Source organism: Pleuronectes platessa, chromosome 19 (genome assembly GCF_947347685.1).
Source record: "Pleuronectes platessa chromosome 19, fPlePla1.1, whole genome shotgun sequence".
Classification (NCBI taxonomy): domain Eukaryota; kingdom Metazoa; phylum Chordata; class Actinopteri; order Pleuronectiformes; family Pleuronectidae; genus Pleuronectes; species Pleuronectes platessa.
Genome location: NC_070644.1, coordinates 18,439,088 through 18,456,296, shown reverse-complemented (window position 1 = coordinate 18,456,296; position 17,209 = coordinate 18,439,088). Strand labels below are relative to the sequence as shown.

Genomic DNA, 17,209 nt, shown 5'->3' with positions numbered 1-17,209 from the left:
TTCGGGGGGGGGGAATGTGCTCTCGCTAGAAGAGAGCGGCAGCCAAGCAGGTTAATACTGGATTAGAGCGCAGCTTAGCCAAACATGCAGCCCTGTGAGCCTGTAGCAGGGAACTTTACCTTGAAAGTCTTTCACAGGGAAGTGATCCTGAAGAGACGAGAGGAAGCAGGAGGGTCGACATTAAGGATTGAAATCTTTAAAATATGTCTTATTTCATGGGATTGTGAGGAAAGTCTCAATGAGGGAGGGGCAGAAGATGCAAGTTGCATCAGAGAGTTTCCTTCTTCTCCAAGTTGTACCTCAAATATCCATCCACCATGAAAACGTGTTAATAAATCTGCTTCCAAATTAGAAAAGCATTGTTAAATAAAGTGACAAAAATAATTGGATTTGTCTGGATACACTGCAAAATGTCATAATTATAATAACTGATCCTGAAGAGACGAGAGGAAGCAGGAAGGTTCGATTTTAAGGATTTTATTCACAATAACGGTGAATTGAAATCTTTAAAATATGTCTCATTTCATGGGATTGTGGGGAAAGTCTCAAAGAACTTCTTCTCCAAGTTATAACAGAAACGCAACTTTCCATCCACCATGAAAACGTGTTAATAAAACAGTTTCAGAATTAGAAAAGCAACGTTAAAGAAAGGGAAATGAGAATTGGCTCCTTTTGTTCGGATACACGACAAAATGTTACGAGTTCTTTCTTGGTGCATATCCCGTCCCGAGCTAAATATCAAAGATCTCCCGCTTGTTCTCTATTTTACCCCAAATACAAATTCAATAATCCACCAGTAAACCAAACAATATAACCCTGAGATATAGAGTATTTTTCCTTATAGGCGATACTTTATGTTTCCTTCTCCTCACACCTCGACCCTGTGAAGTCTCCTCTGTCCAGCCCCGGGCCTCAGCCCCTGTAACCTTGCAGCAGCCGGAGCTCATCTGTTTCTCTGACATGTTTCGGTGCTATCGCCTCACGGTGCTCTTTGTGTAACCTGAAGGTGCCGAGGCCTGGGTCCTGTTGAATTAATCATGCTGCTCGGCACCGCGGCCGCTCCTGACCTTTTACCAAGAACACGTATGCATTTAGTTTCATCAATGAGGAGACACGTAATTGATTCATCAGCAGGTCCTGCACCTAATACAGTCGGACACACTTAGCACATGAGCCTCGCTTCGCAATAACCCCCCCCCCCCTGCTCTCAAAGACTTATTAATTAGCCTTGAATATTGATGCGTGCATGATTGAATATGAGCAGCCGTGATGGAGAGGACAACGATGATCGCACAGTCACTTTTAATGGATTTTTAAAAAGGGGAAGGACAAATCGTCTCATAAAAATAACATGGTGTCAGGAATAAAATGAAAAATGTTGCCACCTGAGATGTTTAGTGTTGGAAAACAGAGGCTGCAGCAGAAGAGACAAATCTATAAAATGGCATCGTTAAGTTTAGCGTTATAAGACGAGAAAGGATTCTAACTACTGCGGGAAAAAAAAGGCGATCTATAGAAAATGGATTTTCGAGGGGGAGGTTTGAAAAACGGAGATCATGTCAGCGGACCAAATGTTAAATGGAAGATTTCACCGGCCGTGAAGCTGAAGATCGATGGACACCTTTCAGTTAATCCGGAGCAGGTCAGAGACTTGAACCGATGAACCTCTGAGGACTCGAGTCTGGAGTTCAGGCTTCACCATCATAGTATTTAAAAGTAAAACTCATTTATTAGATATTTCTGCATCCAAGCAGCTCCGTCTACATCATGAGAGGATTCAGATTGACTCGTGGAGGTCTGAAGATGATCTCCATGATTACAATATCCCATCCGAAGAGCTGCTGCCTCGTGAGGTGGATCGAGGCTTCAGGCCGTCAGACTGAGCTGCACCTGGAAATGACTCCTCTGAACGAAATGATGTGGAGATTCCAGGATGTGTATATATTTACAGAGCCTCCTGTGGGACGGGGGATGTGTTTGCAGGAGTGTGTGAGTCAGGTGGACTCACACCCGGGCTCGTCCTAATTGAGGTCTCCTGGGTTAATGGTAAACCTGCTCCACACTTCCTCCCTCTGGCTCCGCGATGCCGTGTCTTCACATCGCTCTAACTCCCGGTCCTCTCCGTCTGGAATGACTCCACGCTGGAGTTGACAAAGCATGAAATGGGAGAGTATTGGGCACAGTTGCAAAGGGACTTATCTTCCCCCCCCCCCCCCCCCCCCCCCCCCCCCACCCACCTAAACCTCTTGCAAAAGACACACATAGCTTTACGTTACAAAGCAAACAGTGTCACATGAGCTCTTTGTCACTCTTTTGCAGTTTATTATGCTCCATTAATCCCTCGGGCAGGTTGACATGAAAAATCAATAGCTTGGAAATGGATGGAGCTCAGTCTCTGTGTTATTTACTGCGAGGTATTAAGTGGCATATTTTTTTTTAAATGATACTTTATGAAACCACACGAGCACAATATCAGAATTAACAGGAGATAGAGGTTCAATGATGTGTTCAAGCTCCAGGGCCATAGAAATTTCTTATTTTGAAAGGGTTTACTGTTAAAATTGGCCAGAGACTCTTATCTGTATCTGAGTTTATGTTTATATATATATACTATAGATAGAATAGTTTTATTTTACTGATTAAACGAAGCAGAAAAGATGACGTTACATGTTAAGTGAAAACAAAACTTTAATCTCCCTAAAGTCCCGAGAGGTTATATTTTTGTATCCTGTGAACACAAGATAATTTTATTAAATATTAAATGCATCTCATTCACTTGCTCCCGTGAGGTGATGTTTAAATATTTAGGTTGTATTTATTTTCACTTATTTATAATGAGTGTTTACGGTTAAACTGTTAACTATTGAGCCTCAATTATGTTTCTTCCTCATAAATTACCGTTGTTGGTTTTGAATATTTCAGGAATCCTCGCTTATTTAAAATAAAAATCAATATCAGCCATATCAATATCGGAAGTTTTTTACTCTGTAATATCGATATCTGCATCTGCCTCCAGAAAATCCATATTGCTCTTCCTCTAGCTTGAGGCTCCGGGTTGTGTTTCACCTCCTCATCCTGAAGTTCAGATCCTCACCACACACAACAACTAATCATAATATTATTTTACCAGCAACCTGAGATGCAGCTGAGCCTTCTGGGTAATATCTGCTCAGTGGCTTTAACATGGCGAGTCCCTCTCTGATGTAACTCTGTGTCATCGGGGCCCGGGAGCTGAGGCTCGGGGGCCGATCACATCCAGACGCCCCGAGGCCCCTCACTGTGTAATCGGACAGAAAATCAGACCTAATTCACCAGACCCCAGGACTCTGGTCCCGCTCTGGACTCGCCCCTGCCCGTGATACACTCACATGCAACACACACACACACACACACACCTACACGTACAAACACACACTCGGAAAGGGATTTGAATGATTTATTAATGTCTGTTAAAGCCCCAGAGACAAGGCGATATAAATAGAACTGTGGCCGTGCAACAGTTTTACTACACAAGGAAGATGTGTGTCCCTCTCTCTCTCTTTTTACTAACACAAACACACACATCACTGCCGCGTGCACATCTGGAGCTTTTAACCAAAGACAATAAACCTTGAATATTGAAGGGAGGGGCTTAAATCTTCATTACAACTTTCATTTTCTGGGCTCATATTTGCAGATGACAGAAACACGACCGGATTATTCTTTAATTTTTTATTAGCCTTATTTATTCAGTCTATTATTTACTCCGGCTCCTCCACGCTCTCCCCGGAGACCCCTGCTCCTCTCAGATCTCTCCTCAGGTCATGTTCACGCCGCTGCACTGGACCTCCCCTCACACAACACTGTCCCTCAGAGATTCAGTGAAAGATGAAATGCAACATCTACTTTTCTGAGAACTCTGCAGAGTCTCCGGGTTCAGAGACAGAGGGACGATGGGACGGCGTCGGCCATCGTCCTCCCACGCAGCCTCCTCGGTATTCAACGGCTAACCGCTTTTACTTAATGAAGACAGAAGCGGCACATTGCTGACGGTGAACCAGGCCACCTCAATTACAACTTCAAACATCCAGTGACGACAACACTGAATATCTGATTTAAAGCTCCTTTATCCTCTTTGTACACAGACCGGGATGGGAGGGCTGTTTTGGACAGAATGCTCAATGTAGAAGGTCAAATGTAGATATCTCAACAAAATATCACTTTCTTTTTATTTGTTTGTTTTGAGTAGAGTATTCATGCATTAACAAACTAAACACAATCCGAATAGAATATTCAATCTAGGAGATCTTAACGTGAAGGATATTGATCGAGAGCTGGAGGACGTTCACCTTTTCCCCATTGGACAGCTGTCAATCACCCAGTATCCATGTTTAATGCATACCGTGCTTTATCGTCTGTGTGACTCTAAATGTGGCCATAGTTTACAAAATGGACACCACGCTCTATTTAAAAAGACATTTAACTACAGATTGAGACAATAAACTCCGTCTGGAAATGTTTACTGAGGATATAAATCAAGTGAGAAGTCATTTTCTCTATGGATAATTATTTTTGCCTGGTAAATTTGGTGCCAAATAAGGACGTCAAGGGGTTTCTAGCAGAATCACACAGATAGTTTTTCATGCTGGGGATCATAAATAGATTTATTTGGATGAGGTGCTATTCATCCAAAAACAGAAATCCTCCATTTACTCGCCATCTGTTGATTTGGCCACGAGTGTCCTGCTGAAGGACGTCTGAGCTGGACGGACTCTTGCTGGGTTTCAGAGGTGGAGGGACATGTTTATCTCTATTTATTTTTAGTATTCACGACTTTATTTCCACCCAGATCAAAAAACAAATGAAGGTGAAAGGGACAGGTGCATGCTGGGGATTTAAAACTTCAGAACTTGCCTGAAAATGTTCACGTTTTTAAGTTTAGTTGAGTATCAAAGTAATCCAGTTAATGCTTCTTTTATATCCACGAGTACTTTGAAAACAGAAACCGCTAATAACAGCTTCAGGATACTTACAGTTGATATAGTTATAGTAAAATCAAACTAACAGATTGCCACTAAACCTGATTGACGAATGGGACATGGGCCAAAAAAAATACTAATTACATTTTTGAATTGAATCCAGACAAATTGACATTTTCACCAATTTCCCAGGGAATAATTCATCGATCTTGATTTAAAAGGAAAAAGGCCACATCTATAGAGCCAATATCAATGAGTGTGTGCGGTTTGGTGCAGATCCAAGTCAAAATCCATGTGAGGCAGTTTTTTAAGCACAGTTTCATAAGGGGACTGTTGGGCCTTGGCGGGGTTCCTCCCTCTTCTGAGTGCCTTTCCAGTTTGTTTACTGGGTTTAATCGATTATTTCCTCTCTTATTTTTTAAGACTTAAAGCTCCCTGCTTATTAAATACATCCATATGGGCCCGTCGCGGCCAGAAGCATTTTCCTGCTGAGGCATCTCGACTGCTGCAATATGTTTTCACCGAACAATAACCGCGTTGACGTCACGCAGCACAGGGAGATGCAGTGTCGGCTCCTGGAGCATGTTTCCCAGTAGATGCTGCTCTCCACAGTGACTGTCTGTGCTCTGCTGGCTGCTCGCCTAATTAAAGGTCAGTTAGGAAGCCGGGTGCCAGAGCGACATCAACTCATTAAAGAGAAATGCCACCACTCAGTGACGCAGCTCAGCGGAGGTTTGTGAACGTCGGGGGGGCCCGCTGAGGCCCCTCCGCCTGCACCCGCTCTTCAGATCGGGGGGTCGGGAACGATAATGAGATTGTTCTCGGTTTGACTGCTCGCTGCCGCTCTGCGATCAGTTTAAATTGGACCTATGAAGACTTTTTGGGCAGAAGAATGATTTATCCTTTGTGAGCTGTGGTTGGGTTCAGATCAAGTGGCCACCAGCTGGGAGCTCGGCATTTTGGAACCAGAAGAAAACCATATTTGAAGGATGTTTGCTCTCCCTCCTCCATTAGACGGGTTGAGTTCAGATCTTTTCATCTAACATTTTTATTTCTGTGTTTTTCTTATTTCCCAGTGAACATGACTTGGGCGAGGACGACATCTATGACTGTGTCCCGTGTGACGACGATGGGGACGACATCTACGAGGACATTATTAAGGTGGAAGTACGACAACCCATGGTGAGAACCTAGTGCCATCAAATCTACCTTTGAATCATTGTGTGTATTTGATCACTTATTGATCATATAAGTGTTTCTAGTGTGAATATTATTACCGGTGTTTTCAATGTAAGACTCAGGGCTTTTCTTTTGCGTGGTTTCATTGACAACACTTACATTGTTGTCGTACACTGTTTGTGTGTTTAATGACTGGCGCTGCTTTGCCTCCCTCACGCTGCAGATCAGATACATGCAGGTGAGTGCCGCTGTGTTTGTGACTCACCCCCCCCACCTAACCCACCCACCCCCACCCTGTCAGTGACCTCCCTCCATCACAGTCCTTTAAAACACACTCATATCGTCCCAAGAGAAGGAGAGGCCAATTATATTAGTGACTTCATCTGCTCCCGGTTTGGGACTCAGGGCCCATCGGAGACGTCAGCTGACTTGACGTGACCTAGGACCCACCAGCTGAGGCGTCCGACCTCGAAGCACGAGACAACCACACACGTTATCCTGCCAGGGGACTTAGATGATGACTCAGCTTTAAAGATGCTCATATCACTGCCACAGTATAGAATAACAACTGTGTGTGTGTGTGTGTGTGTGTGTGTGTGTTTAACCTGGCTCATTAGAGTGAGTCACTCAGAATATGCATTACGGGATGTTGTTCTTTCTCTACAGAAGGAGCATGTATACCTACACACACACACACACACACAAACACACACATACTAACACACACACACTAACAGACACACATTTAGACATCAGGCCTCATGAGAAACATTTGTATCTCGACTCCATCCTCCCACTATGTGCAGTCTGCTTGGATGGCTGGAACTTGATACATCTTCATATACATACACATGATGCTTCACACACACACACACACATACACACACACACACACACACACACATACACACACACACACACACACACACACACACACACACACACACACACACACACACACACACACACACACACACACACACAAGCTGCTTCTGTGTCCTCCCCACCTCACGTTATCCAAACCCACGCCAGCAGCTCCACTCAGTCCGTCTTCTTACGTGTGAATTTCCCATCTGGTTCGGTTTTGATTTGCAAATCGAGTTAATTAATAAGTGCATTTAGCTTCTGTTCCAGCAGTTGATGTTAATGACTAATTTCCAAACAGGAAATTACATATTCAATTATATTACCCAGAAGTCCCTGGAAAAACAAACCTCGTGGAGAGATTACTGGAACTTAATTACGTTTGGAATGTTGTTTAATCTACTTACTTATTTACAAGGCGTAAATAATTTCATCTTAAGGTAAAAGATTTGGTTTCCACTAAGATATTCTTGCTGTAAAATATCCACCTGGAGTGACTACATCATTATTATGTATCACTATTATTGATTTATATTTACCCAAATCCGACCCACCTTAAACATAGTACTGCAAACTAGTCAGTTGTAAAGTACTGGGATTTGTAGTAAATTAGTAAATTGTCTCAAGCTTGAATTCCCTTTGTGTAAAGATCATGCAAACTGCACATTATTAAAAAAACTGGATGAAGTGAAGCATGACGGAGTTCATACGTGATCACTTACAGTCCACTTGTCCTGATTGGTTGTCACTATAGAAAATGGGTATGACGGAAGATGACAAGAGGAACTGCTGCTTGGTGGAGATCCAGGAGACGGAGGCAAAGTACTACAAGACTCTGGAGGACATAGAGAAGGTGAGTGTGTGTGTGTAAAACTTCATTTTGTTTTTCTAAATCCAGGTACAAGAAGTGTTGTGTTTCCTTCTGAGGCTTCTTGGGGCGTGAGGCCGGGTCTCAGCAGGGAAATGTCAGCTATCGGCAGATTGACTTGGGAGCAGAAATGTCACAGGAGGGGATCGATATGGTTATTACTGGCTCAGCCTCCCGAAGTGACACTGAGCCCCGCGGCTTTAAGTACACGTGAACACACACAGACACACACACACACACACACACACACACACACTATCTTAACGCACATTACACAAATTGCATTTCTCCTAAAACTGCTCTTATTTTGGAAAGGTTGAGAAACTCTTGTCATCATTTGTTTCCGAAACAGGAAGACGGTAATCTTTTCAGAATAAGAGCTTTACCAAATCTGTTATAGCTGCTAAAAATGTTTTACATTAGCTTCCCCCCTTTTGTTACACATTCGTCTGACATTTCTTTTATTTATTCATGTATTCTTCCCCCCCCCCCCCCCTCCTGCACACACTATTTATTTACAGGCTTGTGGAAAGTCAAGCACTCTGTATATCAACCTTTACACTCGTTTTTCTTTGTGTTTTCTTTTCTTTACTTTTCTGCTTTGACTTTGCACCTTTTTCTTTGTTCCTCGCTCTTTGTGTTGATGGGTTTACTGCCCCCGAAGAAATGAATGTTCACCTCCACCACATGCTTGTGTATCGATTTGAAATAGAACTCTCTTTAGTCTCGTGGATTTCACTGCAGTGTTTGCTCCTGTTAGATTGTCACACGAGCATTATGTTTCTTATGATGCTTTAATGAACAGAAAGAGTCTGTTTCAAATAACTGACCACATACTTACACGCTTCCTTTACGTTTTTATGGTTTGTTAAGCGATTCATCCACTAGAGGGCGGCGCAGAGTCTCTGACGTCAACTTAAATGGCCACCTTGGAGGAGGAGCTTGTGTTTGTGTACGAACTAGGGTCGGAGACACTCCTGGAGTTTAGAACCAGTTCGCAATATCTCTCCTGAAAAAGTCCCGCCATTGTTGACATTTCTTTCTCGTCTCCTATGATTGTCTCTCTCGAACTATTGGCTACACTGCCCCCTCATGATTTCCAGTGGTACTGCTCCGATTGCTCTGTAGCGTCCGAGCTGCATGAATAAAGACGAAAGGAACTCAGAGAACAGACAGAAGGTTCGGTCCTCTTCCCTATATGCATCTAATGTTTTGCATAAACTTTCATCATCAGGAATGTCACTGAATTAACATCGCTACCCTCAATATTACTACCTACAAATTGTGTGTTTAAAGAAGCACACAAACCCCCACACACACCAGTTCTCTGTGTGGTAATGAACCATTGTTAAGATCTGCGCTGCCCACGCGCTAGTTTCCCCGCCGACAGATTTCCTTCGCGATTTGATGGAGAGCCACAAATCATCCGCTTCGCTAATTTCATTAAACTAAATGTGTGTTCTGCGTTTGCCGCTTCAGACCAACACGAGACCGAACGAGGAATAAATAACCTTCCTATGATCAGAGGACTCGTTAAGCTTAATTGAGTTGGGGTTAATAAAGCCCGTCATCTCTTCATTGCTTCTTCGTTCGTCTATTTGTTATTATTATGATGATGGAATGTGACAACCATAACACAGAGCTGGAGAAGGAACAGGCGGACTTCTTCCTCCGGTAAGAGAGCAGCTGTACACGGTGTATTTATGACGCACTCAGGGTGTGTGAAGTTATTTGATTTCACTGTTATAACACTGTGAGCAGAAGTATATCGAGTACTTTTACTGCGTACCCTGGTATTGATGTTCTCTCAGTTCACTTTCAGTTCTCAGATCTGCTAAAAGCTTCGCCGGAGCTGTTCGTCATTTCATTGATAAATCTATCAACTCTGAGTTTCTATTCAAGCTTTTAAGAGGAAATCTATTATTCTGTTGTATGAAAAAATAAATTTCCCTGACTCATCATGTCTTGTTTTTCCCTTGAAGAACTACATGATCCCTCTGAAGCAAGTGTTGAGTCCGCAGGACATGGAGGCGATCTTTGTCAACCTCGAGGTGAGTGATCGCTCGAGCGGAGAAAATGATTTCTATACAGCACAGCCCCGGATCTGTGACACAGCGAGTGAATAATTGAATGTGTGTATGGATGGATGGATGGATGAATGAGAGGATGTGTGGTTTATTCAGTGTGTGCGTCGTGTGTGTTCATGCAAATCCACCGCTGGGTACGCAGAGGTGCTCTGGGGTCAAGTTTTCATTACAGTGGCAACAAGAGGAAAAATCTCTTTATTTTTTATTAATTCTGAGACAATTTGCAGTGGTTCATGGAAACCCTTTAGTTTCAGGACTCAAAACAAACACCTGCTCTTTAGTCTGCTCTCAAAATTAAAACGTGAACCAAAAAACTAGTGTAAAAAACGCTCTCAGTCTTTTTCATCTGTGTTCGACTCCAGTGTCGGTTACACTGTCCTAGTTAGCTTAATGGATGATGCCTCGACAAAGCCAACAATGAATTGTTTGTGTAAACAAGTGTTTACTCCTCGGTGCCAAAGAGCGTGTTGTTGTCCAGTGACTGATAAATTAAAAACACATCAATAAAACCTCACTGCAGCACTGGTGACCTTCAGCAGAATGAACACAGCTACTGTAGTTTGTTCTGATCCACATTCACTGTCCTGCAGCTGTCGGTACCTGCTAGAGACATTAAATAATAAATATGATAAATCATTTATAGGTACACTATGTTTTTATTTGTATCTGAGTGATGTTTGTTTAAAACTGCAGCGTCCACATGTTTGAAAGAAACTCTTTTCAACAATAGAATTTAAAGTATATCTGTGAACATTTGAACAAACACACTTCCTTTGCACACCCAATTTACCTCATAATCGATGTGTATATTATGTATATATGTATGTTTATGTATAGATCCATCAATGAATGTGACAGTGTAAAAGTCTTTATTGTGATTCCTGCTCAGGAAGTGATCAGAGTCCACTTTGCTCTGCTGCGAGGCATCGACCTGAACATGGTCACAGGAGGAAGTGGCCTCGGGAAGATCTTCCTAGACTTCAAGGAAAGGTTTGTCACCTACAATCCAAACACAATGTCTACACACACACACACACACACACACACACACTCTGCGTGATGCTTCTGGGGCTGTGTTGTTTGTTTTGCTTATATAGTTAAAATCCCCCTTAAAGCCAATTGAAATAAAACAAGGTATTTTATCTGGCTGCGCTGGGAGTCGGAGGATTGATGGGATTAATGTTCCGAGAGTAAGCAGGTTAAAAACAGCAAAGAAAGCTGAGTAAGCATATACTGTTGCTCTTTCAACCGAAACAATCAGAATAAATCCTTTCAGGAAAGCATTAGCGTGTCACAGTCCCATTCCCGCAGTCCTCTGGTGCAGCAACAACGTTGTGCATTGTGTATTCCTTGCATTGCATATTATTTCTAAGTTTTAATCCTTTAGAATGAATGAAATAAGCCATCGCAGCCATCTGCCGTATCCGTTTCATTTCAAACCGAATTCTCACAACAAGCTCGTTTCTACCGGATTGATTGGAAAGTGAAGGATTTTAGAGACTTTACAGGTTTTGGATTAGAAAACTCTTCTAGTTTTGTCTCAGATGAGTTTCTGTGTAGCACAGCTGCTGAGCAACGTGTGGATACACTGCATCCGAGTCGGGGGGGGGAGGGGGAGCAGTGATTTCCCTCCCTGCTGAGTGCGGCTGCTTCCCAGGTAATCGTAATGATAAATCAGTTTATTTAATAGACGGAAGCAGGCCCCGACTCTGACCCTCCATCTCACATGCACACGCTCCCACTCCCTCGTTCAGCTCGTCTGACTCTCTGATCTGATTGGGCGCTGGGCTGAAGTCTTCATTTGCACGCAATCCCAGATAAGGTCCAGTCTGGCGATGGTCCCAGTATACAGGACCTGGACCATGAAAGCTCCGGAAGGGGAATTATGAGAGGAGAGGGCGGCAGGAATCATAGTTTCTACAGTTTCTAGATATTTGTCCGGTTAAATGGTTGAGGACATCTTCTTGAGCAACATCTGGACTTCGTCTGTCACGGATGAAGAAACACAGCCAGAGGTTCCACGTCTTCTTCAGCATCTTCTGCATGGGGCCTCCTACTCATCCTGAGATATTTGTATTCGCTCATCTCACTCCGGAGTTTTTCCTCCCGGTAAAAACTCCGGAGCAACTGACTCGGTCTTTTGCATCCTCACATTCAGCCCCTGGAGTTCAGTGCTGGTCTGTAAACAGCTCCACGCTCAACCTGTTTGTTCCGTGATGGATTTCAACCTTCCAATCTCCGACAGAAATGTCACATTTACCTTCTATTCATAACCAAATGTGCTTATCGTATAGCATTCATTGTTATAAATCACCCTCGGCGACATTTTCCAAAATGCGACGCAGGGTTATTTTGAGGAAAAGGGGATTCATTAGATTTGCAGATTCCGTGCGTCACAGGCTTTGATTCCCTACGTGTGATTGACATCTTTACCTCCCTCATTATCGGCCAGCCGTGGCCATAAACAACAGTGACCGGGGGGGATTTGGATCCGCTCGGCCTCGCTCTCATCAAGCAGCTTGGCAATTTTCCTGAGGACCTGCCTCTGCATAAATAATTTGCTTATCTCTGCTTGTAAGTCCCCGTGACCTTTTTGCAACAATGTGCTTGTTTCTGTTTTTTCTCTCACATCACCGCGAAAGACGAAAAGCCCTTTCTCCGGATTTGTCATTGAGGTGAATGCCACGTTGAGAATGTCACCGGTTTATCTCAAACCACGACTCCTCCATTCGTTAACAGCCAGAACCAGGCGGCACGGAGGAGCTCTACAAACCAAACGGGCGTCTAAGTGCCCTCTTGTTGATTTCCTCATTTGCAACTTTCCGAGACTCATTTCCTGGAGTAATCTTCTTCCCCTCCTGTCCTCGCGATGCCTAATCACGGAACCCTCTTCATCGGAGGTCCTCGCTCTTTGTTCTCCTCCATCTACTGTACGCCGGCTACGCTGAGTGGAGGTGAGGGGGTCCCAATGCCACGTGTCCCAGAATATTAGCTGGTTCCACAACCCTGTCACTTTTGGTTTGCCGGGAGATTTCCTCCGTCGCCTGTTCTCGGCTCACGGGGGGCTCAGCCGGGGGGGGGGGGGGGGGGGGGGGTGAAGGCCCAGGGCGCCGCTACTCCAAATTGCATTTCCTGTGAAAGAGCGTGCGAGACAGCATCCTCATTATGAAAGAGGCCAGCACAGCAGGGCGATAACACCGGTGCAGAGAAACAATATGGACAGCAAGTTTTCACTGCAGCAGCAAACTCCACCGCCCAGAGGAAAACCCCCGAGCAGATCTGCTGTCTGGATGCTGCCCTGCTTTGCTTTGCCTTATTTTTTTTTCTTGTTTGCAAATTGAATGTTGAACTGCTGCAGCTTCTCTAATGGCCCGAGTGAAAAGTTGCCAATTGGTCCTAATCGGAGGAAATAAAAAATGCTTTTATTTGCGATTTAACAATTAAAAGTTAATGGGCCTCGTCCTGCTGCTTCGAGGACTGAAATAACTTTGTTGTTTTATTTTGTCTCCCTCGATATAAAATCCTCCCTGTTCCCTCCTCGTTGTCACTTAACTGCATCTTATTCATATTTCCACTCGGCTCAGTGAGAAGGAATAATCAATGAAATGCATATAAACACGTAATCTTCTGTTTTCCCCTCCTCGTTGTCTAGAAACTATATCGTATTCATATTTCCACTCTTATCCGTGTGAGGAAAATCAATGTTTGCTCAGACGCATACGGAAGGTGCAAAAACAAGGAAGCGTTTTCATTATTTACGCTCAGCCGTGGAAAACTCTGGAGCTTCTACAGCTCGGCTGGATGAATATTCCACGTGAGATGTTCAGAGTGAATCATTTTAACCCATTTCCAATCTCTCAAGGTTTCTTTAGTTGCTTTTTGCAAAAGGCTGGAAAGACGCTTCAGTGCTACATTAAGATTTGCAATTTAATTGAAATTTTCGTGTATTTTAGTGGGTGAATATTCAAGCAGAGCTGCGGGGTAGAAAACAGGAAACGATGAATACTTACCTCCCGCTCTGACGTGTGTCTACAAGGTGTCAAGAGGAGAAAGTGCCCATCACACACTGATGATGGCTGCAGTGTGGTAACATGTCATCAGCTCCTTTGTCCCACTGTCTGTCTCGGTGAAGAGGTCTCACGTCTCCGAGGGAAAGCTGTTATTAAAAATAACATTCACATTTTTACACATTAACCTTTTACCGATGAGTTGTGTGTGATTAAAGGACCTTGGGTGTGATGTTTTGATGCCAGGAAGCAATACCGTTATTTATGTGCTCTGAAAGACCAACAAGATTTATTTATTTTTCGGCTGATGTTGTTAATTTTCTAGTTTTTACATCTCCCCATGATGCTGAATACACAACTCTAATCACTGATATACTACACTGGTCTGTTTGCATGAAACACAATATGAATACATCTTCTGATAAAGATAAGTCGGGAACATCGTTGTTTTTAAATCAACATCTTACACCAAATGTGCATAATGTGGGATTCACACCCAGTTTGCACACGGTTGGGAACTTTATTTACCCCCAATATAGTGACAAACTTTAGCTGAAAACAACAATGTGGTTGATGAGAGGGATGAGATTGAACCATATAACACATGTGCTATAAAAGTGTCCCCAGCACAGCATCATGGTTCTGGCTGTCTCGGGCCTCCTAGTCCTCGTCTCCCACACATTTTATTTTACTGCCACAAAGATTCCCCCGTTCACAGCAGCAGCCTGAGTTGCACTTTGCATTCCTGTCATGGAGCAGCTTCTTTAAAGAAGACCTCCACGTCACTTTGTGTCCCGACTTCATGATGGTGCCCCTGGATCCTCGCTGCGCTGCTCGGTCCGCCTGCCCGTCTTCTAATTGATCAAAGCCCCCATTAATCTCAATCACTTTGCAGTCCGGGAGGAGCAGGAGGAGCGGGAGGAGCTAAGGGGAGCTGTCTCTCCAACTGCGGATCAAGTCTTAATCAGGGGCAGGATTTTGCCCCCCGGCTGGTTTAACCGTGCAGGGTGGGAGCCTCTCTGCAGGGGGTCCTTACTCAGAACTCGAGCCCGGGCTCCAGTGATGGTTCCTGGTGGATCTGTGGAGAGGGGTGTGATGGGAAACGCTGCTTTTAAGGAGCAGTTTGTTCTTCCGTGTTCACATTTGCACCTCTGGCAAAAACATGACACTGAATCACACGTTTTACAGCCTCGACATTTTAGAAACAATTTCTGCAGCGGAATAATTCATGTGAAGAGATGCTTTTGTATTAATAATGGAGATTCAGCAGTTTGTACCTTTTTTGTAAGAGTTTTGGGAAGAGCAAAGTCAGAAATCATTTTTAACATCTACTCACAGAAATATTAAATTGTTATATATGGTATTTTATAACTTTAAGAGTCAGTATTTGTCTTGAACCCAATTCCACTGCAGGGAACATCCCCAGCTGTTCATGGTCTTTCTATTTGGAGCTGTGCAGCTTCTCTCCTTCTGTTTCCAGCTTCCTTCCACAGCCCAAAGTCATGCACAGTGGGGTTTGGTTAATTGGAGACTTTAGATTGACCTTAGGTGTGAATGTGAGCTTCCTTGACACAACGCCTCTCACGCAGTGTCAGCTGGGATTGGCTGCAGTTGATCCTTAAAGCATAAGCGGTATAAATAATGTCTATCTCTGTGTGTACACATATCCACAGAGCAGGAATTTGTTATTTAACGCCACATTGTTCCACCATTGCTCCGTCAAACAACCTTTCCCCCAGTCGGACTGTTTGTCTGCATCACACATCTATCAGAGGCTTGATTAAGTCTTCAGGCTGCCAGCTCTCTGCACCCCCCTCACCCCCGATTCAAGGCTCCGATTGAGAGAGTGAGTGCCAGCACCACCAGGGGGCGTTTGGCACCGCACCAGCCGTGCCAATGCCCTACTTTGACTCAGCCAGAGTGAGGAATGTGTGCCGGCTTCCTCCGGGCGAGATGACTTTCAACTCCCTCCCTTTCCGAACCCCACAGATCTGTGTCAGGCTCCCATTGTAATATCTAATGAGCACTGCTCTCATATCCTCGCTGCTGGAAATTAAGAGATTCTTTCCCTGCCTCTCTCGTGCTGATAAGAGCAACAACTGATAAAACTCAGCATCTTTCATTCGGGCTCTGTGTGATTACGGCGTATTTGCCAGAGGAGGCCGCTCCTCCAAATATCGCCCAGGGATGAGAATCCAGTCATTATTTATTCATGGTATTCACATCTATTCCTAATCATAATACATGTATTCACATATTCATTTATCTGCCCCCATAGTGCAAAGTGATCCTCAGGCTGACCTCTCAAATTGTGTTATTAATCTTAGAATGAGTCGGCGGGGCTTTGCCTTGAGGCTCCGGGACACGAACCAGTTCAGAGATGATTGTGGACTCAAGCAGCGATATCTCCTTCTTTGTCTCTGTGTCTTTATGAAAAGAGATTTAAAGGATTCATTAGCACTTATTAACGGCTCATTTTTATATCATGAAAAATGTCGTGAGCTGTGAACAATTCTCTCACAGGACAAGCAAAGTCAGATCCCCGCCGTAGATTGAATTTGACATTAAAGTTGAATTTTTGGAGCCTGGAACAATGACTGGGGGTTATTTATTGTGTAGATTGTTCCTCCATCACTTTCCAGGATATTTCAAGGTGTAGGCATAACGTGAGTTTGACCTTTGCATGTGGCAGAAGCCCCCGGGGTCAAACATTTACAGATATTCAACAAAATGTGCAAATTCCTTTCCATGTTCCCTGCAGGGTAACAAGACAAAGACGAGTGTCGGGTTTAACAGTTGTTGCATGTTGTTGTTCTCCAGGTTGTTGATCTATGGTAAGTACTGCAGTCACATGGAAAACGCCCAGAAGACACTGGATGAGCTAATAGCGACGCGGGAGGACGTCAAGATTAAAGTGGAGGTAATGTAAAATATAAAAATCACTCACTAATCACTATATAGTCCAACTTATAATACAATACCCTCATGATTGAAATATAAATAGTGAAGGGTAGTGTACAACTGAGACATTTAGAGTTTATTTCTGCTGCAACACAGTGCAACTATTTCAACTCTTATTCCCGGACCTTCTCCAAACCAGACTCTTTTAGCAGAATCTGAATTAATGATAGCGTGAAGCTAACACCCTGCTGAGCCTGGCCAGAGAAGTGACTGTGGGAGCTGTTAACAAACAGAACCAGATGATGATAACTCCCTTTGTAGCAGAGTCACAGCTTCCTGTTGTTG

The 17,209-nt window shown here is 43.8% G+C and overlaps 1 protein-coding gene across 6 annotated transcripts in view; it reads left to right on the top strand.

The window, feature by feature from the left end:
- Positions 1-17,209, top strand: part of vav2 (vav 2 guanine nucleotide exchange factor) — a 178,052-nt gene that overhangs the window by 143,610 nt on the left and 17,233 nt on the right. For all 6 annotated transcript variants that reach the window (XM_053411318.1, XM_053411316.1, XM_053411320.1 and 3 more), the window contains exons 5-9: positions 6,035-6,140; positions 7,756-7,854; positions 9,852-9,920; positions 10,846-10,946; positions 16,784-16,883. In XM_053411318.1, the coding sequence (XP_053267293.1) occupies positions 6,035-6,140; positions 7,756-7,854; positions 9,852-9,920; positions 10,846-10,946; positions 16,784-16,883 (475 nt within the window). The remainder of the gene's footprint in view (positions 1-6,034; positions 6,141-7,755; positions 7,855-9,851; positions 9,921-10,845; positions 10,947-16,783; positions 16,884-17,209) is intronic.